The sequence below is a fragment of the Elgaria multicarinata genome, chromosome 7 (assembly GCF_023053635.1).
Source record: "Elgaria multicarinata webbii isolate HBS135686 ecotype San Diego chromosome 7, rElgMul1.1.pri, whole genome shotgun sequence".
In the NCBI taxonomy this organism is placed as follows: domain Eukaryota; kingdom Metazoa; phylum Chordata; class Lepidosauria; order Squamata; family Anguidae; genus Elgaria; species Elgaria multicarinata.
The window spans coordinates 26,247,403-26,275,327 of NC_086177.1; the positions used below are offsets into that span (position 1 = coordinate 26,247,403).

The window sequence follows — 27,925 nt, forward strand, 5'->3', positions numbered from 1 at the left end:
TGCTAGTTTCAACATGGTGAGGTCTGAACCGGGGTGGGTGGAGCCAGCATGCCCGGGGATGCAGGGGGCAGGGCCAGCACGACTTTCACTCTCTACACACTTCAAGCCCTAACGCATCTGTCTGAATGGGACTTATATCCATTCATGAAAAGAAGCAACAGCAGCTAAACTTGAATCCTAAGGTAAAGGAAAGTCTCCTGCCCTCTCTGCAGTTATCTGCGCACCCCAAAAAACTTGTCCAGACAGTCATGGGGTGGGGTGCTCCTGAATATAGCTGCACTTCTGGGAGGAATCACCAGAAGTCCAGTTAATCTGGGGCAATTCTCCCCCTCCTGCAGCAGCGCCTCACACCCCACCCGTCCCATGCCACATTGTTCAAGAGAGCACCCTTTAGTGCTCCAGAAAGGCTTTTCAGGCGGAGCAAGTAGCTGCAGAAGAAGCAGGCAGCTTTCCTTCCCTGAGCTTCCTTAACGACGTAATCCTCTGCCTACTTAAGACAAAAAAAGTCCTACAACTCCCATCATGCCCCAGTCAATCATGCTGGCTGGTGGCTGCTGGGAGTTCTGGGACTTTTCTCTGTCTGAACATGGATTGCTCCTTAAATTAAGGAGCCAAGCCAAAGATGAGAGTCAGTGTGTGGTGTAGGGGTTAGAGTGTTGGACTGGGACTCGGGACACAGGGGTTCTAGGCCCCACTCGGACATGGAAGCTCACTGGGTGACTTTAGGCCAGTCACCGATTCACAACTTAACCCACCTCACAAGGCTGTTGTGAGGATACAACGGAGAGGAGAAGGATTTTGTGCACTGCCGTGGACTCCTTGGAGGAAAGGCGGGACATAAATGTAACAAATAAATAAATAAGCACGCAAGCCACTAGCTGCCAGAATTCAAAATACGTACTACTTGATCCATCGGATCGCTTGAATAGTAGCTTTCTGAATGGGTGCAACGAACCCAAACAGGCTTCAACAGGTCCTCATCGTCTTCCTCATTCTTCTCAATGGCAGCCTCTTCTGGCTCCTTGTCCTTGATGGAGGTGTAACTCTTTTCTCTACTGGCATTTTCTGACCACCTCTCCCTGTCATCTTCCCAGCGAGGTCTCTTTCGGTCTTGGCTGGGAGATCGGCTACATAAGAAGGGAAGGGAAGAGAAGTCCACCTTCTGTGGCAGAAATGGGCCCAATTCACACATGCACGGATGAGGGTGAATAACGTGAGGCTCAAGCCAGACAAGACAGAGGTCCTATCAGTCAGGAGAAATGCCAATCCTGGACTGGAAACGCAACCTTGTCTAGAGGGAGCAGCGCTCCCTCTGAAAGGTCAGATACACAGCTTGGGAGTGCTCTTGGATCCAACACCACTCCTGGATGGTCAGGTGGCAGGGGTGGCTTCAGCTGGAGGTCCACTCTTGGAGAATTGGACACAATAGTCCATACCTTAATCACCTCACGTTTGTAATGTGTTCTACGTGGGGCTGCCCTTGAGAAGTGTTCAGAAACTACAGTTAGTGCAAAAAGGCAGCACCAAGACCGTTATCTGGGCTGCATTTTATAGGCTGTATCACACCAGCCTTGAAACAACTTCAAGGGTTTCTGATTTGTTTTCAAGCCCAATTCAAGGGGCTGGTTCTTATCTACAAATCCCTAAACAGCACAGGGCTAGGATATATGGTAGGCTGTCTCTTCCAATATAAATCTGCCCAGAACATTTGTTCTTCATCTGAGGCCCTGTTATGTGTTCTGTTTCCTGCAGACGAGAGGTTGGTGGGGACCCATAATGGGGCATCATCATCATGGCCCAGAAACTATACTGGCTCTGACAATCTTACCAGAAACTCCCTTCTATTGTATGCCATTTCTCAGGTCAAAAGGTACTTTCTGATGTGTTGAACTCCAACTCCTAGTATTCCAAGCTAACATGGCCATACTGGCTTGGAACACTGGAGTTGCAGACCAACACAACTGGGGGATGCCAGGTTGGTGAAGTCTAGTCTGATAAAATCATCTCATGAAGACAAAAAACAAAAAAAACATGGCTCCCCAATAGTTCTCAGAGCCAAGTTTCCCACCTTACCTTCCTGTTCTCTTGTGATCTTTTCTATAGGACCTCTCTGTAGATGGTGATCGACGGCTATCACGGTGCCTGTGTCTTTCCCTCTGTCGGTCCCTTCAAGAGTTTAAAATTGTGTTATAATAACATAAATAACAGAATGAAATTTAATAGGGATAAATGCCAAGTTCTAGACCTAGGAAAAAGAAACCAAATGCACAGTTACAAGATGGGGGATACTTGGCTCAGCAAAATTAGGAATTGTTGTAGATCACAAGCTGAACATGAGCCAACAGCGTGATGGAGCTGAAAAGAAAAAGCAAATGCTATTTGGGGCTGCATTAATAGAAGCATAGCTTCCAAATCATGTGAGGTACTGGTTCCCCTCTATTTGGCACTGGATAGGCCTCAACTTGAGTATTGTATCCAGTTCTGGGCACCATACTTCAAGAAGGATGCAGACAAACTGGAGCATGTTCAGAGGAGGGCAATGAGGATGAACAATGGTCTGGAAACAAAGCCCTATGAGGAGAGACTGAAAGAACTGGGCATGTTTAGCCTGGAGAAGAGAAGATTGAGGGGACTTGATAGCACTCTTCAGGTACTTGAAAGGTTGTCACACAGAGGAGGGCCAGGATCACTTCTAGATCATCCCAGAGTGCAGGACACGGAATAACGGGCTCAAGTTACAGGAAGCCAGATTCCAGCTGGACATCAGGAAAGACTTCCTGACTGTTAGAGCAGTATGACAATGGAACCTAGGGAGGTTGTGGGCTCTCCCAAACTGGAGGCATTCAAAAGGCAGCTGGACAGCCATCTTTCAGGTATGCTTTAAGGTGGTCTGCTGATGCCTGGGATTTGTTTTGGTTCTGGGGTATCTGGGCGCATGCATAGAGCCATAACAACCCTCGGTTTCTAGCTCCAAGCTGGAGACACAAGGCAGAGACACAAGGCCTTCCATCTGCATCCAATCAATGCTCAAAGGATGGTGAGGCAGAACAAGACGACGTGCTCCCACATTTGCCTTCCAGATTGGGGTGGGAGACAGAGGCATGCAGGATTGCCTCTGCACTCAGTGGGTGTTTGCAGCACCCATTTTTGTGTAGGGACCAAGCAATCCAACACTCCTCTTTCTTCCCGTTTCAAGCTGAAAACTGTAGCTCTTCCTATGCCACAAGCCCCAAAAATCAAATCCAGCTATCCCTTGTTTCCTACCCAACAAACCTACCACTGCAATAAGTCATGCACAGGTCAAGAGCCTACCCCAAAACGTCAAAGCAGACTTAACCCTTCTTCTAACCCACCTGAAAAAGTTTTTATAATGATAAAACAGAATGAAAGAACTGGGCATGTTTAGCCTGGAGAAGAGAAAATTGAGGGGAGACATGATAGCACTCTTCAAATACTGGAAAGGTTGTCACACAGAGGAGGGCCAGGATCTCTTCTTGATCCTCCCAGAGTGCAGGACACGGAATAATGGGCTCAAGTTACAGGAAGCCAGATTCTGGCTGGACATCAGGAAAAACTTCCTGACTGTTAGAGCAGTACGACAATGGAATCAGTTACCTAAGGAGGTCGTGGGCTCTCCCACACTAGAGGCCTTCAAGAGGCAGCTGGATAGCCATCAGTCAGGTATGCTTTAAGGTGGATTCCTGCATTGAGCAGGGAGTTGGACTCGATGGCCTTATAGGCCCCTTCCAACTCTACTATTGTATGATTCTATAATTCAAACCCCCAATGTACGTCACCCCGAGCTAACTTGGAGGAAGGACAGGGTATCACGATGGCAGAGTCAAAGCCACTTACCTGTACCATTCGTAACTTCTGTGACGGGGCGGCGTCCGTCCTCTGACATAATCCGACCGGTGCCGGCTATTCTCTTGCCGCCGGCGGTCTGGGCTCCTCCCTCGATCTCGCCGATCGGCGTGACTGGCAGATTGGTGCCGATCCCCGTGAGAGTTCTCCCGGTGCCGATGCTGGTCATAGTGCTTGGTCCTCTCCGGAGACCTCCGTTCAGGTTGGGGCTTTTCTACCTGATACTGACTCGGGTGGCGGAAACTACTGCTGTTGTTGTTGTTACTGCTGCTGGCACCGGCGCCACTCTGGTAAGAGTTGGCATTGTGCTGGTAACTACTGAAATTAGGAGGGGGGAACGCCTGCTGGGAGTAGGCCGGAGAGTACACAGGCTGGTAATTAACCTGTTGAGGCATTATCGGTGGCGGCACGGGATGTGGCATGGATGGCGGCGGCATCATATAAGGGAACGTGTTTTGCCCGGTCGTGTTTGCTGTAACAGGGGGGTTCCCGGGATTTGGGACAGGGGGCGGAGCTGGGGGGAAGCAAGGTGGGAGTGGGAAAGTTGGCCTCACCTGATGACCTGCGAAAGGCGGCCTCAGAGGACACTGGGCAACAGTACTCTGTGGCGATGGGGGAATGGGTGGCGGATACGGGACAAAATCCGGCCTAGGAGTTACATAACTAGTAGCAGGAGGGCTCGCATAGTTAGATGGTGTCGACGTTTGCTGGTCATATTGGTATTGTACCGACGGCTGCTGGGGATGAAGCTGTCTCAAGTTCTGGGGGCGAAAGGTTTGCGTCGAAGCTCTGACCGCAGCTCCTCCTCGGCCCCGGGGACACCCACGCCCAGAGTGGAAAGACATCATGCATCTTTAAGGAAAGGAAAGAAAATGCTATACACCACAAATGGCTTATTATCCTCTCAGCACATCCTGGGTATGCCTTTTATTTCGAATTCATACAGGCAAGCGCCAGCAATGGTTTTGAGGCAAACGTTTCTCACAGTAACAGTTTACACTTTACGTGCCAATCACTTTTGCCTCGGTGACGCCTGGGTCATATACTGAAAACTAGGGTCAGATCAGTGCCAAGGGATGAGAAATTTTCAGGTCAAGAATCACACCCCAGGACGGAGGGGAAAAGTGGGGTATCATCAAACATAAGTGAGCAAAATAAAAACAAAAGAGAGGCACATCTCAATAACAACAAGAACAACAATAGTGCAGAATGCCCAGCCTGTTTCTTGTGGCTCTGACAACCTTCCTCAGAGGCACAAGAATTCAATTCAATGGGTGTCTTACTGGAGGTGCCTCGATATTGCCTTACTTGGAACATTCAAATAAATTAAATTCTTGTGCCCCTGAGGAAGGTCTTCATCCAAATGCTTTGGGAATTTAATTAAAGTTTTGTATATCTCTTTTTTTCCAGCACCATTTTTGAAGCTCTCATTTTTTGCTCCCAAATCACATCTGAGCCGTCAACTTGCAAGGTGGCTTTAGGCAAGGCATTATTTTTTTCAATGCTAGCCAGCAGCCATGTCTGGGAGACAAAGGTTTTATTTATTTATTTCTATACTGCCTAATAGCCGGAGCTCTGTGGGCGGTTTGCAACAATTAAAACCACAAAACAGAGCATAAAATACAGTATAAGATTTAAAAGTACAGTATAAAAGTAAAACCAAAATAAAACCTAGCAGCTGTGCAGGTTTGTATCTGGTCACTCAAGTATAGCGCCTGCAGCTTTAACTGTTGTGATGAAGAGGGAAATTTACCAGGTGCTGCATGCATCAAATGACACCTGCTGAAATTCCCTTTTCTATACAACTATTAAAGATACAGGAGTCCTGTTCTCCTTTCCATATGGTCACTCTAGATAAGCAGAAGTCTTTGAGAGGAAATAGAAAAACACAGGGGATACAATCCTGTACCCATTAAACTCAATGGGATGTACTTCTAAGTAGACATATATAAGATTGCACTGTTAGACTAAGCAGACTTAAGATTGCATTATAAATACTGTATAAACATACAATGGGTAAACAGCTCATAGACCAGTCTTTAGCTATGGTCAGTTCAAATATTAAAGGCATATGCTTAAATTTAACTTTCAATTCTGTATTTGTGTGTATATAACCTGAAGAACTCCAAGAAGAACCCCAAAGACACACACACACACACACACACACGCACAAATAAAATAAAAGCATATGTATCTAAAATCCCACTGAATGTAACAGGAATATTTACAGAAAAGTACTAGCGCTGTCTAGATTAGGGCTAGGCAGCCCAGTACCCTCTAGATGTTTTGGACTACAACTCCTATAATCCTTGACTATTGGTTATGCTGGCCGGGATTGATGGGAATTGTGACCCAAAATATCTGTTGGGTTGCCTACCCTGCCCTAGGTAATTATTTGCATCATCAAGGCATAGTTTAAAGAAAAGAAAAACCATTTGAGAGTACCATCTATAGCAGAAAGCGTACAAAGAATTTCTCCTGTTTTGGGGGTGGGGGCAAAAGAATATAATTTAAAATGCATGACGATTCATGAAATCTTGTAAAACTGTGTGTGTGTGTGTGTGTGTGTGGAGGGGGGGGGGTCTGCAATCAATCTTCCAAACCCAGTTCTAAAGCTAAAACTCTGCATCTTTTGGGCCTACACATGAACAAAAGTGCAACAATTGGGGAGAAGGTGGGTTTTGCAGCCAGATCCTCATGGAAGAGAAGGCTATCAATGACTACTAGTCCCGATGGCTATATGCTACCTCCAGTATCAGAGGCAGTGTGGCTATGTACACTAGTTGCCGGGGAACATGACTTGGAAGGTGCTGTTGCATTCATGTTAGGTGTCTGGCCACTGTGTAAACGGAATGCTGGATGAGATGGCTCTTGGTTTGATTCAGCATAGCTCTTCTTGTGTTCAATCAGCACTTAGCTGCAACCCCAAGTAAGCCTCTCTGAATATTGACTTCCACGCAGACATGCCCTGGATTGTGCTGCACGTCCCACATGGGGCTTACTCCCAAGTCAGCGTTCAGTGTTCAACTTTGAAAGAGAAACAGAACCTCCGTGTTGTTTGCTGTGCACGTCTGAATGAGCTTTCAACACCTGGAGAGGAGGACCATAAAGTGATGAAAAATCGAATCGTTGAAGATTAGCGAGCCTATTCCCAAACTAATCAAGAGGATGTTTTTCTTCTTCTAAGGAAAGAATAAGAGGGGAAAGTAACGGATCTCTCGAGAAATGCGATAGAGCACTTCTTTCCAAGTACACCGAGGGAGTAGTTGGGAGATGGCCACCAAGATCCGACAGCTACACATACCTATTGCAATCCTTCGGAGAATAAAGCGTTGGTCTTACCTGGATCGGTCCCCTGCCCGACTCTAGGATCCAGACGCCGGCTGAGATGGAGAAATGTGTGTGTTGTTTGAAATGGGGAGAGGCACACACGCGCACCGGAAGAGAAGGCTGGGAGGAGGAGCGTGCAACACGGCGATTCGGAAGTTGTGCAGCGTGAACGAGAGCGAGCAAAGGGGGATAATATGGGATCAGCTCCGTCGGGCTGAGATGCGCGCAGCGTCGCAAGTCGGGAACAGCATTCCGGAGCGTGCCAGCCAGCCGACCTTCCCGCGCGCGTTGCTTCGGAGCTGCGATGCAAAGGGAACGGTCGCCACCGCTCCTCCTCCTCCTCCTTCCTTTCCCACCATGCCCGGGTGTGTCACGTCTAGACGCGTCCCCCGCTCCCTTTGGAACGTTGCCGGCGCCGGCGTTCGGGCCTTGGAACGTTGCTGGCGCCGGCGTTCGGGCCTTGGAACGTTGCGTCGCCCGGCGTTCGGGCCTTGGAACGTTGCCGGCGCCGGCGTTCGGGCCTTGGAACGTTGCGTCGCCCTGCCTTCGATACCCCCAGAGCGGCGGAGAGTTCCGCGGTCGGCGTTGGGATCTTGCGCGCCTTTGAGCGATCCGCGGCGCTTAAGCCGGTCGAAATGAGCGACTCCAGCGGCAGCGCGGTCAGCCCGCTCCGTTCCTACCCAACGTTGCCCGTCTGGGTCGTGGAAGACCATCACGACGTAAGTTAAACGCTGATCAGCAAAAGTGGATCCATGGGGCTGTAGTCCTACTTAGAGTAGACTAGAAAACCCGAAGAGGTTAAGGGGATGGATTTCAACAAAATTTCATAGTAAAATAACATGAAATAAACCATCAAGACTATAAGAGCACTTACAATATACAAATACATTGCACATTTAAAAATACCGTTTAAAAAAGTGCTTCACAAGCTTGATCAGTCAGCCCCTGCTTTGCAGTTATTTCTCTGACTGTGGATCAGCCGAGGTATGTCAACCTAGCACTATAAATAGATTCATTAGTGCACTAATTGACCACAGGAATTCCTTTCTCCTTACCTGTGGCAGTCGTAAATGTTTTGTTTTTATATATATATATTGTAGTGACTGGCCATTGAAGAAGGCTTCCGAGTCGAAACGCGTCTGGCCAAGCCAATCAAGCTTGTGAAGCACTTTTTTTACTGTATTTTTAAATGTGTAATGTACTGTGTATTGTAAGTGCTCTATAGTCTTGATGGTTTATTTCATCTTATTTTACTATAAAATTTTGTTGAAATCTATCCCCTTAACCTCTTTGGTTTTCTAGTATACTGTATGATTAAGGCCAACACCTGTTTTTTGTGCAAGTGTGCTACTTAAGAGTAGAACCAGTGAAATCAATGGGGCTTAAGCTAGCCTAACACTGGATACAGCCCGTTGCCTTTAAGCTAATGTTTCAATCTTATGCGCACTCGGGCTGCTTGCTTCTGAGTAAACATAGTTTCAAAGCTATGTTACTTGAAATGTGTTGTAGTCACTATGTTTTTTTCATTTTTATTCTAGAGTAGATTCAGGGAGCTGGTCTGGATCTTAAAAGCCCACTTGCCCTCTACACTACGGTCCTAATCCAGATTGGGCCCTAGTGCCTACTTTTGAGTAAAATTGGGGCAAAAAAAAAAAAAAGATTTAGCTGCTGGGCACACATTTAAAGTAATGTTGGTTTTGGCCCATGGGGTTTCACAGTAGTAATCCTAAGCATGCGCTCAACCAGTTCAGTGATACTTAGAGATATGCTTGAAGAAGACTTTAGCTTTATTTGGAAGGAATAGAACTTCTGGGGATTTGCCTTTTGAGTAATAATGTATAAGAAGCAGATGCAAGTATGATTGTGAGGAAACTAGGGTGACCATATGGAAAGGAGGACATGGTTCCTGTATCTTTAACAGTTGTATAGAGAAGGGAAATTCAGCAGGTGTTTTTTGTGTGCACGCAGCACCTGGTGAAATTCCCTCTTCATCACAACAGTTAAAGCTGCCTTCTTTTGTATCTGGTCACTGTAGTATAGCTCCTGCAGCTTTAACTGTTGTGATGAAGAGGGGATTTCACCAGGTGCTACATGCATACAAATCACACCTGCTGAAATTCCCCTTTCAATACAACTGTTAAAGATACAGGAGCCCAGTCCTCATTTCCGTATGGTCGCCCTAGAGAAAACTAAATGAGTCAAGCAGTATTTCCATCTAATCTTGCTTCCCAGTAACAGCCCCTGCTTTCTGGTGTCTGCCCCTGCATGCCTGATGGACTACAACTTGTGGATGTTTTATCAATAATTGTACTGCATTGACTTTACTTGCTTTGCCCCCGTTGAAATGCTTGTATTCCCGTCGTTTTAGGTTCTTCCTTTCATTTACCGAGCCATTGGTTCAAAGCACCTTCCGACCAGTAACATCAGCTTTCTCCATTTGGATTCCCACCCTGATCTTCTCATACCAGTGAACATGCCTGCAGATACCGTGTTCGACAAAGACGCTCTGTTTGGGTAGGTGCCTGTGAACCACTGAGGGATTTTAATATATTCAGTGATATGTAAATACCACAAGTAACTAAATAAAACAATCTCTTGTCAGTGTTGTTAATGAGAAGCCCTTGAACGCCAGCGTTTGCTGCCACTTTTTTGTGGATTGTGCCAAATCGGCTTGCCAAATCACTTGAAATTATTTATTTTTAAAAAAGAAATCTGGTTAAAAAAATGACACCCCCCCCCAAAAAAAATATATTTAGAATGTAATTCTATGCATGTTTACACAGAAAAAAGTCCTACAACTCCCAGCGTCCCCCAACACGAATGGCTGGCTTGGGAATGCTGGGAGCTGTAGAAGGGTTTCTTATGTCTAAACACGCACAGAATTGCACCCTAAACTTAGTGTGGATTTTCATTTGCCTTTAGCAGGATAGGCCTGTCAGTGGGTGGTCCATTGAAATGGCCAGTAAGGGACATCTGAAATATACAGATACTCAGAAGCCCACACCAAGAAGATTATTATTTACTCTGGTCTAAGGACAGAACTACACTTCATTCCCTCTCTTTCTGTCGTTCCTGAATGAGCGCCATTGCTTATGCAGTCAAAATGATTCCATCCACACCCAGTATCTGAAGACTCAGAAGAAGCTGAAGTTTGCATGAGTACAAAAAAATCTTTAGGCAAACGAAAAACTTTAAGTGGGAGTCACAAATGGAAACTCAGTGAGTAGTGAGTCTTTGTGGTAGCCGTGAAACAAGTGATTATTGGAAGTGGGGTGGGGGAGAGGGGACTGAAAACTGGGTGGGAGGGGGATTGGAATGGAGTATATTGGAAGAGGGTGGCTGTATGGTGTGGTGTAGTGGCTAAGATGTTGGACTGGGAGTCGGGAGATCCGGGTTCTAGTCCCCACTCGGCCATGGAAACCCACTGGGTGTCTTTGGGCCAGTCACATACTCTCAACCCAACCTACCTCACAGGGTTGTTGTGAGGATAACATGGAGAGGAGGAGGATTATGTATGCCGCCTTGGGTTCCTTGGAGGAAAAAAGGCGGGATATAAATATAATAAATAATAATAATAAACAGGAGCAGTTGCCTTGTATACTAAATGCAAGCTCATTCTCTTGAGTTTAAATCCTTATGTAGCTAAAATTGCACCATCCATACACGAAAGGGTGGTTTTGGCAGGCTTGGAGGAACCCAGAGGTTTGTAGAAGTACAAAAATGTTTTAGAAAAATATTCCCCTAAGGAGGAAGGGGGACCTGAAACAGCCCAGTAATGTGGTCAGTGGCCAGAGAGTGCTGGTTGATTGTTGGAGGGAGGAAACATGGAAAGGGGGAAGGCGAAGGAATGGAATATCATAGCAGGGCATGGGTTGCTGGAACCCTGAACAAGAGCATTCCGCAGTGTAACATTTTGTTGCAGTCTGCCTTGTTGCACGTATTTCCATTAACTCTTTTTACAGACCGTTTTATTTTACAAACGCAGCTCGAGTAAAGCAAAAGACAAGCCTCAGTTATGTGATTGGCATAACATGCCATTGGGCTCTAACTGACACCTGGCATTCTCAAACATTTTGATCCGTATTTTCCCTTTACAGTGAGCTAAGTATTGAAAACTGGATCATGCCTGCTGTTTACGCTGGTCATTTTTCACAAGTGATATGGCTGCATCCAGCTTGGGCTCAACAAATTGAAGAAGGCAGCCATCATTTTTTAGTGGGTAAAGACATCTCCACTACTACAATAAGGTAACTACGGTATGTGCGATTCTAGTAGTGTTCAAAGAGATAGATTTGGTGTATACCTGTGTGCTTCTGTCTTAATGGTTTCCCATGAATGCATCGTGATTAGACTGATAGCACGTTTCTTTCACAGAATGCACATTCCTGTATAGCATTTTTGTAGCCCAATCCTATGACTGGGTTTACACCATCAAACAACCTGGTGCACATCATCAAACAAGCCATTACGTGTGAACTGGGTCATTCAGCGTGATTTAATTCCCCCCCCCAAACTATTTCAAGGTAAATGTGTGTGTGGTATTAGGACAAAACATTAACATGGGGTACTTTTTTTAGCTTTGTTTACCAAATACAAGTAAAATAAATATGCTAAATTAAATCTCTCTAGGGCAAGGGTTGGCAACTTGTAGCCCTACAGATGTTTTGGCCTACAATTCCCATCAGCTCTAGCTGGCATATATTTATTTATTTATTTATTTATTACATTTTTATACCGCCCAATAGCCGAAGCTCTCTGGGCGGTTCACATATACAAAGGTGAGGGATGATGGCATCAGAACATTTTTCAGGACAAATGGAAAATCTTCCTGTACAAATCACTCAATGCAAATTAACCTATTCTGCATTGAAAACTGTTCCAGAAAATATTCCAGTTCCAATTTCTCTAGAAAACCCACATTTCTGCAGAGTGTTCCTGGGTTATTAATGAAAAGCAGAAGTGGCAAGCAGGTGGGAGGCAGCGTGCTCGCTCACCCTGGTGTGCCCCCCACCAGTTCCTGGGTTAAACGACTGAGAAATTGGTTTCTGCTTGTGAACCGGGTCTATATATGTTTACTGAGTTGAATGGGGTTTACTCCCATGTATGCAACTAGTGTCCAATCGATGTCTGCATGTATGTTTCCTTGTGTGAGCAAATAGAGCAAAAGATAGCTGTATTTCAACACATGTTCCTCCCCCTCTGTTGTGATTTGCAACCAAGGTTTAATCTACACTTACAGCGCTTTTGCAACAGAGGAGAGATAATTGCGAGGTTTCCCACTTCCGCGATCGTCGCTCACGGGGCACATGCGAGGGAGATTTCCCACAAGTAAAGGAGAGCTGTTGCAGGAGGACGTGTGCCCCGTGATGGTGGTTCCACATGTGTATCGGGAGAAGTGGGTGGGAGTGGACAGATGGGTACGGGGCCACAGAATTTTTTTAAATACCTCCTGCGAGATGCGCACCAGTGCAGACACACAGCAATGTGTGTGTGTGGGGGGGGATAGGTACTGTGTCGCAAATGCGCTCTGCGCATTGATATGTTTGTGTAAAAAGCAAAAGAAATAAACACTCGGCGATGAAACTCGCCGATGCCCATGCACACTCCCCTGACAGCGGCTTGACTGTTCACTGTGTAAGGAGATCGCGTTTTCGGATTGCAGTGAGAGAGCCGGAAAAGCTGCTACAAATCCAGTCAGCAGTATTCCGGGAAAACTGAGTGGTTGACTCGAGATCACCGCAGGAGTAGGTGAAGGTCATGTGGTCCAGTAGGGATGACTTCGATGTAATCCTGAATAATCCTGAATAAACGGCTGGTGTGGACACGGCCCAAGTGGGCTGAAAGCAAATTAGTAACAGAGAGCAAGTCACTCCAGCAGCAGTATAATATAGCACACACAAAAAATAATAATTAGCAAGCCAAACGAATAGAATTGGCAGCTTAATAAAATCCAGTAGGTCACAATGGGCGTATCTAATGGCGTCAGTCCGCAAACTCAAATAACGCTGGCAGAGTTCTGCTGAATCTTTCTGTTATGCAAGCGTTGCCCATTCTGCTTGCACCAGCTGTTGTACAACGGGTTGGACAAGAGTTAACCGCAGCCAGCAGCGCATAGGTTGTGCAAGTGGGATGTGCAGCAGCGTGTGCGCAAACATGGCTTTGGTTGGATAGTTTGGAGCCTAGTTTCTGGTAGCAAAACATTGTTTCTGCTAACGGAATAACACAGTTGGATACTGCCCAATGTTCCTAACTAAAATAAAGGAAAATGAAATGTTTTTTTTGTGTGTGTTTTGTTTTGTTTTGCACCAAAAGCAGAGGAGGGCAGACTTCACGCTTGTCAAATCGTTTCTTGGTTTACCAGGACTCAAGATTCGCCAGCCAGAGCCAGGGGCAAAAGCCGTATGCTTGGAAAGGAAAAACAGGGTGCCTCTGATCCAATTCTGAACCTAGGAATTGCTTTTCAGTAGTAGAACTAAACTAACCTCACAGTCCTTTCAGCCAAAAATGCACTCCTGTTTACCCCTAAGCTTTCTTCATTTTAACAGCATAATTTTGGTGGCAAAGTTCATTTTGTCAATATGGTTAAACAGCTGAGAGTCAGAAACTCTTTCTAACACTATTGCAAATCACCCAGAGTTCTGTGAGTAGATACTGAACTAGCTTCTGGCCTAAAGCAAGGGTAGAGAGAAGGTAGATCTGGATCTACTAGCCCATCTCAGGGTGATTTGCAGTAGGTTAGCAAGGATTTCTAACTCACGGCTTTCTTACAGTAGCAGAAAGTAATGACACCGCCACCACTCAGTTCAAACTGTTGAAATGAAGAAAGCTTGGGGTAGCCACGAGTTGATTTGTGTGTGGAAGTTTCCGCTCAGTTTTGGCACTCAAAACAAATACCTGGGCTCAGAAGTCTTTAATTCTAAGTGGATGACTTTCCTACTGGGCTCTGGTTCGTGGATTTTAGGACTCTAGCGAGAAAAACCCACACAAGATGATCCCACAAGGCTGAGAACTTTTAGGCCAGTGATGAGCAGGCAACAGCATTGGTGCGAAGTAAACATTCCTGAGGAAAGTATTTCAAAGAGAAGGAGCTCTTCGTAGCTACTCATTATCTGCTCTTTTAAAATGTAATGTTAAGGATGTTTTTATTCCTTTTACCTCATTTGTTCACCGCTAAGAAATCCTCAGATAGGGAGCGATATAGATATAGGTTTTATATTGCTTTTTAGTGTATTGATAAGTTTCCTTGCTTTACTTGGTAAAAGCAAACAAACCGCAGGGTAGATAGCAAGCTGTAATAATGAACGAGGTTGTATGTCATTGCACCAAGGCCGTGAAATGTAGACATCTGAAATTTGACTGACCATTTCCTTAGGGGGCAATAGGGGTGGACCATTGCAGAGGCCATGCCTAGAGGTGCTAGCAGGCATGGCCTCTCAGATGTGGTGGGCACAATGTGTCCAACTCTCAGAGCTGTGTTGATTTGCTTGAGGCCATTGCTGTAGCAAACTAAGGGGTGCAAAGCTGGTCCGTTCACCGGTAATATTAATTATAAATAAATAACTACAGTAAGGAATAATTAATTTCAAGCTCTGCTTCTGGGCTTTCCGGGGGGCATCTTCCCTGGCTACTGTTGGAAAGAGCATGCCAAACAAGATGGGCCCTTGATCTGTTCTAGCAAGGTGTTTCTTGTATTCTTGCCTCCTTACTTGAAATTTCCCCAACCTGGTGCCTTTTCCAAATGTGTTGGACTACAACTCCCATCCTCCCCCAGTCAGCCATGCTGGGAGAATTGCATTCCAACATATCTGGAGAGCCCCACGTTGAGAAGGCTGTGCTACGTAAAGAGAGCTTTGGCTATTGGGCGATATAAAAATGCAGTAAATAAATAAATAAATGCAAAGAATTATTATTATTATTATTATTATTATTATTATTATTATTATTATTTTATTTTCAGGGTTACAAGCACTGACAATTACTTTCTTTCCGACGGCCTTTACGTCCCTGCCGGTCAGCTAGAGAACGAGAAGTCCCTACATCTAACTGTCTGCCTTGTGAATCCCTCCGAAGCCTCTGACAACGGGGAGGAAAGGCGAGCTCTGCCTTCTGCTAAGAAGCTCAAGTTGAGCGGGGTTGAAGGAGCACCCACTGCTGTGGCCTCTTCGTCAAAGGCCGCTGGTGCCCTCCTCTCCTGCAACTGCGAGGATGCGCAGACCAAAGGCTTAGAAAAGGCAGTCCCTGTGTATGAGAAGCCAGACAGCTTCCAGGCGCCCTCTGGGTCCTGCGCCTTTGGGAACCACACGTGCCAGACGACCGAGCTTGTCAAAGACGTTCTCCAAGTGTTGCAAAAGGGGGCTGCTTACGTTTTAGATATTGACTTAGATTTCTTTTCGGTAAAGAATCCTTTCAAGGAAATATACACTCAGGTAACCATCGGGCTGCATTTGCGGTTTAGTCGAACAATCGCGTAATTCAATTGATTTTTTAAAAACATTTAAATCTATTTACAAGGTCCCCTCCCCAAAAAATAGACATCAGATGTTTAATTATTTTAATACAAGTACTTAAAAAGCCATAGGTGCCGATTTAAGTGTGGCAACAACAACAAAAATTGCTGATGTGCAGCCAGTTTTCAGCAGAAAACTCCTACAAAATACTGCAGTGGCCAGTTTTAGCTTGCTTCCATTTCTGCAGGGAGGTTACAGTAGGAGTCTGGCCCATGGGTGGAGGGGGCGGGCAGGTGTGTGTGAAAATGGTCCCCGACACCACCACCCCCGAATTTCCCCACACCTTACCTAGACAGTGCCTGCGTGACACAGCACGCATCATTTATTCAAGGCTTTGATACCCTGGTCTTCATAAATATTTATCCTAAGGCAGCTTGCAATGTAAATTAAAACAAAAAGCAAGAATGATAGAATGTATAATAAAACAATTAAAGCCAATAAAACCACATAATCAAATCTCCATTAAAACAGCGGAGCAAGGAGGAAGCAACTTCCTTTCTGATGTTGAAAATATTAAATTCCTTCCAGTACGTAAACATCATCTCAGCCTTGCTGTTTAACAATTTGTTTATTCATATGCTCAGTTATGCAGATGTAATCAAAACTCAAATAATTAAGTTTTTTTTTTTTTTAAAGGGCAGGGAGATTACAGCTTTAGTAACAGAGTGAGATAAAGGCTCATTTCACACAACACTTTTCTCTATGCACTGTGAAAACTCCACTCAATGGTGGAGTTTTTTGGAAGTACTCACCACACAACTGGCTGGTTCAGAAAACACGCTAAACCATGCCGCTTAAAGCGGCATGGTTTAGCGTGTTGTCTGAACCAGGCCATAACACTCCAACTCCACCGTTGTGTGAATGTGGGCTTCCATGGAGTAGAGTAAATCTCAATGTAGTGTTTGATCGACAGTTCCTCTGCCCTCTCTCCTCCCCCAGTCCTCATGGTGCTATCCCATCAGCTGTTACTGTGAAAAACCAATCCTGACAGCTCTCCTAGAGGCAGCCTGTAGCCCGTGGGGAAACTCCACTCAAAGCAGCAAGAAGCTCCATAGAGCCCTCCACACAACACAATGGTTGTGCAGAAATTCTCCTCTGCACAGAGTGGATATTCAGGGTGGAGTGTTTTTCCCCCCCTCCAGGCAACATATTTCTCAATGGTGGTGTAACAACTCCACCGTGGAGTTTTAAAACCACCGTTGAGAAATGTGTTGTCTGAACTGAGCAAAAGTGATTCTGTTGTTCTCTTATATGTCACAAGCGGGACTTTGAGTGAAAAGTTTCAGTGACCCTGTTCAGACGACACGCTAAACCATGTTGGTTAAGCATTTTGAGCTAAACAGTATGGCTTGGCATGTTGTATGAACCATAACTTAACATGTCATGTGAACCATTCCTAATCATGGCTATGTAACTATAGTTTAAATATGCTCTCTAACCATTCACTGCAACAGGGTTAGCAGCCTAACCATGGCTTAGCATGTTGTCTGAACAGGCCCATTGTGGAATACCCTTGTTCAAGGTTCCAGTGAGCCACGCCCCTGTCCCTTGTGTGTGGATTTTTGGCTGCACAAGGAATTACAGCTGGGGAATTGCATTTCCTATTGGTATATATGCTATGTTTGTAAGTTCAAAGCATGGTTTTGGTTCTAAACTAGGATGAACCTTCGACTGGTGTGGCGTCTAAAGTCAGCTGATGTGGTATTGAACAAGAGAGTCACTTTAGGCGGCACTCCCTCTGTCTTTGTTCAGAAGAGAAGAGAAACAAACTGCAGATCTGCTGAGCCTTATTTGGGCATTTTGCTTCCATATGAGTGTGATCTCATAGAGGAAGAGACACATCTGTTGACCCTGCTATGGCATCTTTGTTGGCTGCATTCCCACGTTAAGGGGGTATGTTTCTAGAGGGGAGCCTGCCCTCTTCGCATAGGCATCCCCCATGGTCTGGAACCTGGCTTGATCAGAGCTCCAGATCCGCGAGGTGTCTAATCACAGATGTTTCCCTCGAATCTGTGGATAATGTGGGCGGAGCCAAGAGGGCCAGCAATGATGGGGCATGGTCTGCGGTTGTAGCCTTGGTCTGGCTCTGCCCACAATTGGAGAATAAAGCCCAATACGGCTCTACTGTATTACTGGTGAACTGGCAGTTAAGATATGAGGAAGGGGAGAGGCCAGGACGACAGTGGGATTGGAGTTTTCATAGCTAGAGCTCTGATTTGTGTTGCGTGTGGAGATCTATACTTCAGTGTATATCAAGAAAGCCAAGATGGCTGCACTGTCGTATATTGTGGTCTTGATGTATAGGAACTGGGAAGGGAATGTGAGTGCGAGCGAGAGTATACACTTGCTTAGGCATTTGTGATTCTTTTCGGGCTACAAGTCTGAATTTCCATTCCAAAAGAATGTAACATGAATAAGTCCTAAAGAAGGCTGTGCTGACACTTAAAGGCATAGCTGCCATGCTTCAGTTGCGGGTGCTTTAAATATTTCCCCCTTTCTTTAAAATAGGAGGAATACAAGATCTTACAAGAACTGTACAGTTTTAAGAAGCCTAACAGCAATTCATCAGAGGTACGTTGTTCTTATTCTGCACTGGAGAATGAGGAAGGTAGGTTAATCTTGTTTACCTTGGAAGGTTTATGGGTATTGGGGAGGGGAGGGGAGGAGTGTGAGGGGGAAATTGTGAAAAACACTTAAGCTGGTCTGCAATTATGCCAGGCTGATTACTCTGAAGCAGTGCCATGGAAATGGTTTCTTTGCAAAACATGTTTATTCACTTTGCTTGGTGCTTTACCAGGAGTGTGAATTTAATTGGACATAGGCATCTTTTCTCCCAAATAATTTTGGCTTTATGGTATTTTTATATTGGTGATGTCAGTGTTATAATCATCTGTTTTGAGAGGGCTACAAAAATAGGAGCACCTCCAAATAATTTAACTTTTTCAGCAGAGAAAGCAGTTGTGCCTCTCTTCCTCCGGTCGGTGACAATGATGGCTTGGCTGGTCAAAGATGGTCATGTGTTTAATAGGGAAATCTTTCATATGAAGATGTCTAGATTGTGGCCAGTAGGTGTGATGCAGCAGAGATCACCTACTGTGCCCTTGAAGTCAATGGAATTATGGAGCTTAAACATATGCTTCACAGCCCAGGACTTCACATATACTTTGGTGCGGTTGATTTTCTTCGGCTCACTCCCTTTAGATTGAGCTATTGTTAAGCATGGGGTTAAGCAGGGCTGGTGTTGACACACAGTATTTTCAGGCAGATTCCAGGGTCTCAATGCTCTGGGGTGAGGTGGAAGGGCATTGCTGATGCCTCTCTCTCTCTCTCTCTCTCTCTCTCTCTCTCTCTCTCTCTCTCTCTCTCTGAATTTCGTTTATTATTACCATGCCTTTCCTTCAAGGAGTCCAAAGCAGCATACACCATCCTCCTCCTGTTCATTTTATCCTGACCACAACCCTTTGAAGTAGGTTAAGCTGAGAGTCAGTGACTGGCCCAAAGTCACTCAGCTAGGTTGAACGTTGGTGACTGGCCCGAAATAACCCAGTAAACTTCATGGCCGAGTGGGGACTAGAACCCAGGTTTCCCTAGTCCAACATCCGAACCACTATACCACAGTGGCTCTTCCCAGTGCCACAGAAATGGAGTCCTTCCAGGGCACGGTTGGGGTGTAGGGGGAATGACCTCCACCACAAAATCACGGCAACTCCTGTGTTTGGGCCCACAGGGTGACATTTGCGCAGCCACGTTGCTGGCCTTCAAGTTAAGTCTCCCATTAGCTGCTGTTGTCTAACTTTTTTCTGCTTTAATATTGAAAGGAAGACTTGCTAGACTGCGTTGAGAATCGCATCCACCAGCTCGAAGATCTAGAAGCAGCTTTTGCCGACTTGTGTGACGATGACACCGAAGAGAATCTGAAAAGATGGGCTTCAAATCCCGGGTAACTGCATGGAGCACAATGCCTGAGCCGGGCTGTTGTAAACAGTTAGGGAAGTGATGCTGGGAGGTTACGTAGACAGTGGAGGACTTGCTGGTTGTGTTATGGAGGAAGAAGATAGGCTTGACCGGCTGATACATCCCAGCACAAATGGAAGTAAGTTCCACACGTGCATCAGCATTATGGAGTGAGTGCCTGCACCAGAAAAGCCCTGCACTTGCCATCCTCAAAAAATGCAGTAGTTCTTCAGTGGCGGCAATTCACACAGAATCAGCTGCAAGTCATCCATTGGTGCATATGCATGTATGAATTATCCCTAAGCCACAATTCTTCACCAACTTAAATTATAAACTTGTACTCATGTAAAAAGACGTAGATCTTGAAACTGTGAAATCTGCCTGGATTTTCTGAAAGCATTCTGCCATACTTGTCCAGATTTAGAAAAAGGGCAGCGGGAAACCCTCACAATTTGCAGTATGGGATCCTGGCTAGTGTGTTTCACGGTTCTTAGCCTTGTTCATAGCATTTTCATGGAATTGTTTCATTTGAGATTAAGTGCAGATTTTTATGTCCGTGTTTTTAATCACAGGATGAAGTCTCTTGTTCAACTTGTGCATAGTTTAAAAAATCGAATGGGAACCCCTGACTATGAGATGGTAAACCTATTTATTTTATACAATTTCTAGGCCATCCATTTGCCATATAAAACTTGAACCATGTGATACTGGTGGCATTTGGATGTCACAGTAAACCATGGTTTAGTATAACAGAAATGAGCGGCGCCTCCCCTTGGCCTTGTGCTCACTCCCCTCTCTTTGTCCAGCACAGCCATGAGGAGATCGAAATTCATAGTTTTTTGGAAAAGATTTCAATTAACCACAGTTGAGTATTGCATCCAAAACCTGGTTAATCTTAACTGTGGTTTGTTTGAAACAAGCCAGCTTTATAAATCATAGTTTGAAGTTAACGTGTTTCAGACAAACCATTGTGTTTGTAAGTATGTGTGTGTGTGTGTTTTCATACAGACCTTATTTAACCATAGTTCGTGGGTTTGGACAGAAGGACAAACCACCATTTAATCAGAAATGGAAACAAAAACTTCCATATTCTTCTTCATGGCTACAGGGCGGAGGGACAGGAATACATCCATGCCCATCACAATAAACCAGTGGAGGCCGGTGATTCTTATCTCAGTGGGGCAGTGAATCCACTCTGAGTTTCAGTTGAAATTCTAAAGGAGTTATCCAGAGTGCTGAATCCTATCCCTAAATTACTTCAGCACCTTGGACAGCTCTAGAGTGCAGTAAATCATGACTTATTTTGTCATTGAATGTGGCCATTGTGCAAGCAACTTGGATTCTTTTTGAGGCCTGATACTGGCAAACCAGTATGCCCTGTCTAAACTTATGAAGCAGAACCCTAATCCCCAAAGTTAATTAAGTATTTTTTTTCATTTTCTTTACTCTTACTGTGGTTTCTTTACGTTCTGGTTCCTGAGTAGGGTAGTGGTAACCCGCTCTCTGTCTTCCATGCTTCAGGTCCATCAAGCTGGCCTTACATGCGATTACTCGGAAATTCCTCACCACGTTAGCACCGAACAAGAGATAGAGGGTCTCGTACAGTCTGTCAAAGATGTTTTGAGAAGCTTGCCGAAGCCGACTCTTGTGACAATAGCCCGGTAAGCCTTCGTATGGACGTATTATACTGTGCAGCATGGTAGGCTGCAGCTATAGTGGTGCAAGTCACATTGAACCCTGTTTCTGCACACTTTGGGGTTAAGTATGCCCACATTAGAATCAAAGGCTTGATTCAGACATGATAAGGTGGTTTGCAAAATCCTAGTTTAGTGCAGTCTTCCCCAACCTGATCCCCTCCAGATGTTTTTGACTAGAACTTCCAGTAATCCTGACTTTTGACTGCAGCTGATGGGGCTAATGGAAGTTGAAGAGCAAAACATCTGGTGGGCACCAGGTTGGGGGAGGCTGGTTTATGTGAGCCTCAGGCTTGTGCACTCCCCTTCTGCCCTCCTGTTAGGAAGAACAAACCAGGATCTGAAACCGGAGTTTGAATATGGCTTGGTCTCCCTAACCATAGTTTAAACATAACTGTAAATCAAAAACAGAAGTTTTAGATCTTGTGGATGTGAAATGGGGAGAGGGGGGAGCTTGTTCCAGTAACAGAAACCATGGTTTCCCATTAAGTCTGAACAAAGCCAAAATATTCAAATGTTCCAGCTGACCAGACCTGATTTTTCTTGGAAAGGGGCATCTTTAAATAACATACATAAAGAAGGGGGCATTTTTGTTTTTGTTTTTTTAAAAAGGTCATTTGGGTTGTAATTTTTCTTAATTTGTAGAAGGTTTCTTGTATCCTTTGTAAAATAACAATATTGGAAACATGGAAACTTCTGTGTAGGAGGTTCCAAGCTGAAGACATAAAGAAATGGAACATAAATCACATCCAAATTTACTGCACTTAACATTTAAGTAGATGAAAATGTACTAAATAATGAGATACTAATGTTATATCATCTTGAGCATTTCTGTCTTGTCTTTTTCTAAAAGAAATATTCAAGGTGACAACCAAAAACATATAACATTTAAAACAATTAGTAGATAAAAATGGAAAAGATGAACAAAATCAAGATGCAGGCTGCAATCCTATACCTATCTACCTGGGAGTAAACCCCAGTTAATACAGTGGAACTTACTCCCACTGGATTCAATGGAGTAAGCCCCCCTGAATAACCATATATAGGATTGATTGTGCTGTCAAATAATCTTGTTTTGAAAATGGCCATCTTTCGCTGGGCTCTATCCAACTCTGTCATTCCCAAACAAATGACGTTGAGCTAGCGGAAACTAGGTTCTGAACTATGCGCAAGGGGAAGATCCAACTAAAGTTTTGTTTGCGCAAGCAGTTTTGCATTATGCTTGTGCAACCTGTTGCAGCCTAATGCATATAACTCTTGTTGAAATGGTTTCACACTCCGCTTACTCAACCGCAATGTTCAAATTCAGCAGGGCTCCACCAGTGCTTCTTTGAATTTGGGGAATGACACCATTGGACACTGTCATTTTCTGCAGAAATTATTTGTTGTTCAGCTATGCTAGCAGAATTGTCTAGCTGTTCGTACATCCAGTTTTTCATTTCTCGGGTAATGTGTCAAACGGTATAGATAAATTCAGATGTTCCACCAAGTTGAACGAAACTTAGTCCTAGGAAAGTATGTTTTAGGGTTATAGTCCAGTTATTTGGGGGAGGAACGAACGTACATGCAAAAGCTGAAAAAAGAGAGAAGTAGGCTGAACCACTGACATTATTATACCAGTGATCACCTTATAGAATTGTTCCTTGCAACAAACTTAAAGATGTCCCATCATTGTTTGCAGGTCTAGCTTGGATGACTACTGTCCTGCAGAGCAAGTTGAGCTCATACAAGAAAAGGTCTTGAATGTGCTGCGCTCGACATATGGGACGTTGGATGTTCACTTAGAGTACTTGGAAAATGCGTGTCCCACCGGAACGGATTCTTCCACCACGATCTGATCAATGCAGCTGTAGTCGTAGATGCCAAAGTGTGATGTGGCGAAAGTGCTTTTTCTCTCTCTCTGCAGAATGGCATCCTTATAGAATCAAAGGCTTTCTGTGAGGCTGGACTGTGTTTTTTTCGCTCAGTGACACTCGCCACCTAGACTCCTTTTTCTTTTCTTTTTCTAAAGAGAAGCGTTCTGTTGCTGTTGTTACTTTTTTATTCCTTATAGATTTGCTTATAAGAAGATGAAAAAAATGCCCAGGAAATCGCTCTTCCTGTATTTCTGCAGGTGTCTTTCTACAAACAAACATTTGAGGAAGAGATCTCAGCTTTTACTCTAGCATCATTGGGTTGATTTCTTAGTTCATTCTTGAAAATCTTGCTAGAAGATTTGCATTTTGCTTTCAAACATTGACTATCCTGGCTGTGTCCTTTGTTCCTTCTATACATCATCATCATCATCATTTAAAAATCACATTTGTATCCCACCAACAGGGTGGCCTTCAAGGGGTTGTCCCATTTTTACTCTTCCACCAAGACCCCAGTGGTGTAAGTTAGGTTGAAATATTATGACTCTTCCCAATCTAAGTTTAGCATTGTACCCACTAGAGCACACTGGGTTATATCTTGAGTTTTTTAAGGTGCCTGACAGCATGTGTGTGTGTGTGTGTGTGTGTGTGTGTGTGTGTGCGCGCACACAGAGAGTATGGGGGGATTTTTTTTTCCTGGAACCCTGAGCATTCTTGCCAAGAAGCAAGCCCCTAATAAACTTAGTGCAGTGTACTTCCGCATAAATCTATTTGGGACTGGGCTGCATAGCAAAGATTGCGAGGGTGTACTTTTAAAACTTTGCTTTGTTTGTGACTAAGATGTATGATTTTATTGTTGAAGCGTAGAAGTTAAGATCAGGCAAATGCCTGTTTTAAAAAAATGGTTACTACCCCTGTGTCTTTAAAAGTGTGGCCCCTCCTCACTGGGGCCTCCAATGGGGGTGGGGAAAAGTGTGGCACGGAAAGCTTTATTTCCTGCGTTCATAGAGATAAGTGGCAGGAAAGTCCCACCCCCTCGATAATTGTGAGTTGCAGGCTCCCATAAAAAGCACAAAGTGGGTGGTGTTTTTTGTTTCTGTTCTTTAAGAGAACTGGCAACTCTACAATAAAGTCCCGGACGTTTCTTGTGATTCTGATTTTTATGCTTCTGAAACATCGGGAGCGTATTTCTTTTATGGTTGAGCAACTCTCCTAATATTTGATCCCTAGATTGCCATTGGTCATCTTATGAATCTTAGATCAAAGCAATAAACTATCACAGAGAGAGAGAGAAAGCAGATAAAGATATTTAGCATCTCTAAGGTACTATGGAAAATTCACAGCACTTAGCTTGGGGATCACTTACCTGGCAGGCCATCTCCATTACAGATGGGCAACTGAGGCGTAGAAAGGAATGGCTTGTTTAAGGTTGCTTGGTGAATCCATGGCTCAGATGAATCCTGAATGGAGAACTTTCTGGTTTATATTTTTAGCTGCCATGTTACTTTAGATCTTCCACTGTGCTATTGAAGCAAAGGTAGAGTCTTCCATCCAAAGACAGAGTGCTCCAGTTTAGGATACTCCCAAATTCAGGCCCCCATTAAGATCAAATGACCCAGTAATATTGTTTTCCTTGTATGGGATAAATGGAGATCCCAGTTAACTACTGGCCTTTCACCCTTGACCCCACTACAATTTGACTGCACTGTTAGGTTGGAGAATGATGCTCGAAATATTAATAAATGAGAACTGCTGAACATGAACACAGCTAAAACTTAACTGGGAAGGGGGGTATTATCCCCCTGCCTGTCTTACATCAAACATAACAGTTGAAAACTCTTTCACCATAGCAGTATTTCAAACTTCAACATTTCTTCAAAGAATCTGATGTCCGGAGACAAATCTTCCGGTATCTAATTCATTTTGAGCAGGTAGCTACCTCTTTTACAGCAACCTCAAAAGATCCAGGATTTATCAGACTGTGCCAGTATCATATGTGCTCCTCCAGCATATGGGGAAGGAATTTAGGAGTGAAAGTAGGATGAGCTAACCGGTATAAAATACCTGCTAGTTCGGGTGGTCATGTGTCTTATGTTATAGGGGCAGTTTGAAGAGCTGTCCAGTCCAGATGCAGTACAGCACCATGTACATTGATGGTGCTATATAAATAAGTAATAATAATAATAATAATAACATCATGTGAGCACACTTGTACTTGTGCAACGGCACTTCCCTTTGTTCTCTGCTCTGGAGGGTCCTTCAACCCTTCAGATCAGATTAGGAAGGGGGTCCTTCTGCATGGTGGGGATTCTTTTATTCCAGTGCTTTCCACTTTGCTGGCCAACGGACAGTGTTGAATACAGCCCAAAGTGTGCAGCTAGCAAAGTTCTTCTCCCAGTCCAGTTTCAGCGGTTAAAGAGAGAATTTTTTCACTGCTGGAAATTCCTACGAAAGTCTTCCATTATTTACCATAGTGAGTATATTGAATATGTAACCACAGATTAGACTGGTTAAATATGTCCAAAGTTGTAAAACGGAACTATTGGAGAACCTTGCCATCCGCACCCTGCTTTCTTCAGCTGCTTAATACACAACTAACTGTCCTCTGGAGTAGTTTTATTCACCTATCTTACAGTTGCGCATGAGTTACATGCTGTAGTGTTTATTTTTAAAATTCATTTAAAATGATTTTTAGGCCTCCTTTAAGTCAGCTTTCTCCAATCTTGTGCCCTCCAGATATTTTAAATCGCAACTCCCATCAGCCCCAGCCAACATAACCAATGGACAGGAATGCTGGGAGTTGTGGTCCAAAAAACCTGGAAGGCACTATGTTGAGAGAGGCTGGTTTTAAATGCTGGGTCGCTAAGGCCTTTTTTTAAATGTATGAGGGATATCTGCTTCCTGTAGCATTGGTCTATTGTTATTGTTTTATATGACCATGGAGGGAATATGGCTCTCGACTGAAAAAAGAAATAGATCTCTCCCTCTCCTTTGCCTGTTTCTTTAAGCACTATAAAAATTCAACATAACCTGTGAACAGAAATGCCAGTGAACTTCCTCTAAATGCTCCCCTCCCCCCCTCACCACTGAGGCTACTCCTTCCCTCTACATAGGTTGGGACTACACCTGTATAGGGATGAAGGAAGTATATCAGGGTTTGGTTTTAGTTTTTTTAAATAAAGAAAAACTCTGAATCTGTACATTTCAGAATGATTAACTGCAATTCTTTATCTGTTCACTAGGTGGGCCACTTTCCACAGAGTTTATTGATTTGTCTCCTCTCTTAGGAAGCAATGAGCGGCTCTGAGAACAAGGAACTTAGTTATAACTGCCTCATGTTCTGATTTAAAAGAGATTTTTGAGAGCTGGTTAAAGCATGAATGGGATTATCATCTTGCCCTGTTGTACATTTTTGCCTGCAGAGAGCACTTACTTGCTGTTAATGTAAAATTGGGCTTACGCAACACAGGTCCTATGGAATTAAACACAGCTGTCCCCCCCTCATATATAAGACCTGCCAATTGCTTGGTGAACCTGTTTTTTGCTGCCTTCTGGGGAACTGCAAAAACAGGAGGCTTGTCAAGCACCTGGCTGGCCATAGTACATAACTGATAGGCTACCTATGGTTTGCCGGGACAGGTACTGTGGCCCAACAAGGGTGGAGTTGAAGGTAGGCATGGTTGGGATTCTGCCGAGGGCCCAAATCTCAGCAGGGGCTCCCTGACAAGAGCCCCTTAGACTTGCTCCTCTTCATTGAAACTGGCTATGTATTTGTTTCTTTTTATGACAGCCCCTAATTTGAACAGTCACAATCTGTAAGGTGTTTCAAAGAATACAGAAATGCCTACAGCATTTATCTTCCATTTCTGAGCTTCAGGACAGAGTGTCAGGCATTACATAGTAAAAACAGCAGTATTCAAACAGAAGAGGAACGCACTAGTTGACTGAGCGGTGGAGGCGGTTCATGAGGCTTGCAGAAGTACAAAAAAAACTTTACAGGGGAAAAACACCCAAGCGGGAGACTCCAAAACCAGCCCCATAAGGACTCAATGGTGCAGGAGGATGAGAGACTGAGAAGAAAATTACTGACAATGGGGTTGGATGACAAATGAAATGAAGAGGATGGAAAGAGAGGAAGCAATACACAGAGATAAAAAGCGTGCAGAGAAAACCCTCTTACTGGCCCGGTTGACAAATAATGGGAAGTCACTGTGGGTGAATTTCTTGCAGGACTTCTTGCAGTGATGGCCACCATTTTGAATATTGGGGGCATACCAAAGCTTCTCATATAAGAACCCAGTAAGGGTGGGTTATTGGGGTAGTTGACAGGCCACTCACAATACTAAAACCCCATTGGTTCTGGTAGCGTGCAAAGTACTTGACAACCACCTGTTTTTGCACTTTTGGCCAGGCATCAAAATCAGGAGCTTTATTCATACCTTAGCGGACCATCATACATGACTCCTGGGCTGCATTTAGGCCTGGAGTTGGCTGACCACTCATAAGTGTGTAGAAGAGGATCTTTTGTCAGGCACAGCTTGTCCTGCAATGGCAGAGCTGCTGAAAGTCTTAGTACTTTATTTAAAATATTTCTTGGCCACCTTTCACAGCAGAAGCCCTCCCAAAGTGGCTTACAGCAATAAAATGCATAAAACCAGTTAAAATATTAAAAATAAACACAATAAAATAGCAATAAAAGCAGCAATTATTCCCATGGCAATGG

At 44.4% G+C, this 27,925-nt stretch overlaps 2 protein-coding genes across 3 annotated transcripts in view; one reads left to right on the plus strand and one right to left on the minus strand.

The window, feature by feature from the left end:
* Positions 1–7,280, minus strand: part of DROSHA (drosha ribonuclease III) — a 105,379-nt gene extending 98,099 nt beyond the window's left edge. Inside the window, exons 1-4 of the mRNA XM_063130261.1 lie at positions 7,207–7,280; positions 3,856–4,716; positions 2,074–2,166; positions 902–1,127 (exon numbers count right to left, since the gene is read on the minus strand). Coding sequence (XP_062986331.1) covers positions 902–1,127; positions 2,074–2,166; positions 3,856–4,712 — 1,176 coding nt within the window. The 5' untranslated portion in view covers positions 4,713–4,716; positions 7,207–7,280. The remainder of the gene's footprint in view (positions 1–901; positions 1,128–2,073; positions 2,167–3,855; positions 4,717–7,206) is intronic.
* Positions 7,281–7,439: 159 nt separating this feature from the next.
* On the plus strand, positions 7,440–24,353 carry C7H5orf22 (chromosome 7 C5orf22 homolog). Of its 2 annotated transcripts, XM_063130258.1 has the most exons (9): positions 7,442–7,913; positions 9,563–9,708; positions 11,292–11,441; positions 15,152–15,620; positions 18,210–18,272; positions 19,520–19,641; positions 20,228–20,294; positions 21,177–21,316; positions 23,031–24,353. In XM_063130258.1, exons 1-9 carry the CDS (start codon positions 7,830–7,832, stop codon positions 23,185–23,187), a joined length of 1,398 nt encoding a protein of 465 aa, XP_062986328.1. In that variant the 5' UTR covers positions 7,442–7,829; the 3' UTR covers positions 23,188–24,353. The 2 variants fall into 2 exon arrangements, with proteins under 2 accessions (XP_062986329.1, XP_062986328.1); XM_063130259.1 differs by lacking the exon at positions 11,292–11,441 and having other exon boundaries at positions 7,440–7,913.
* The last annotated feature ends 3,572 nt before the right edge of the window (positions 24,354–27,925 follow it).

What these genes read in the sequence shown, in the direction of transcription:
- C7H5orf22 (XM_063130258.1), top strand. Translation starts at nt 7,830, where the DNA reads ATGAGCGACTCCAGCGGCAGCGCGGTCAGCCCGCTCCGTTCCTACCCA. An exon ending in GAACCCCTGACTATGAGATG is followed by an intron (nt 20,295 to 21,176) that starts GTAAACCTATTT and finishes TCCATGCTTCAG; the next exon opens with GTCCATCAAGCTGGCCTTAC. An exon ending in ACTCTTGTGACAATAGCCCG is followed by an intron (nt 21,317 to 23,030) that starts GTAAGCCTTCGT and finishes CATTGTTTGCAG; the next exon opens with GTCTAGCTTGGATGACTACT.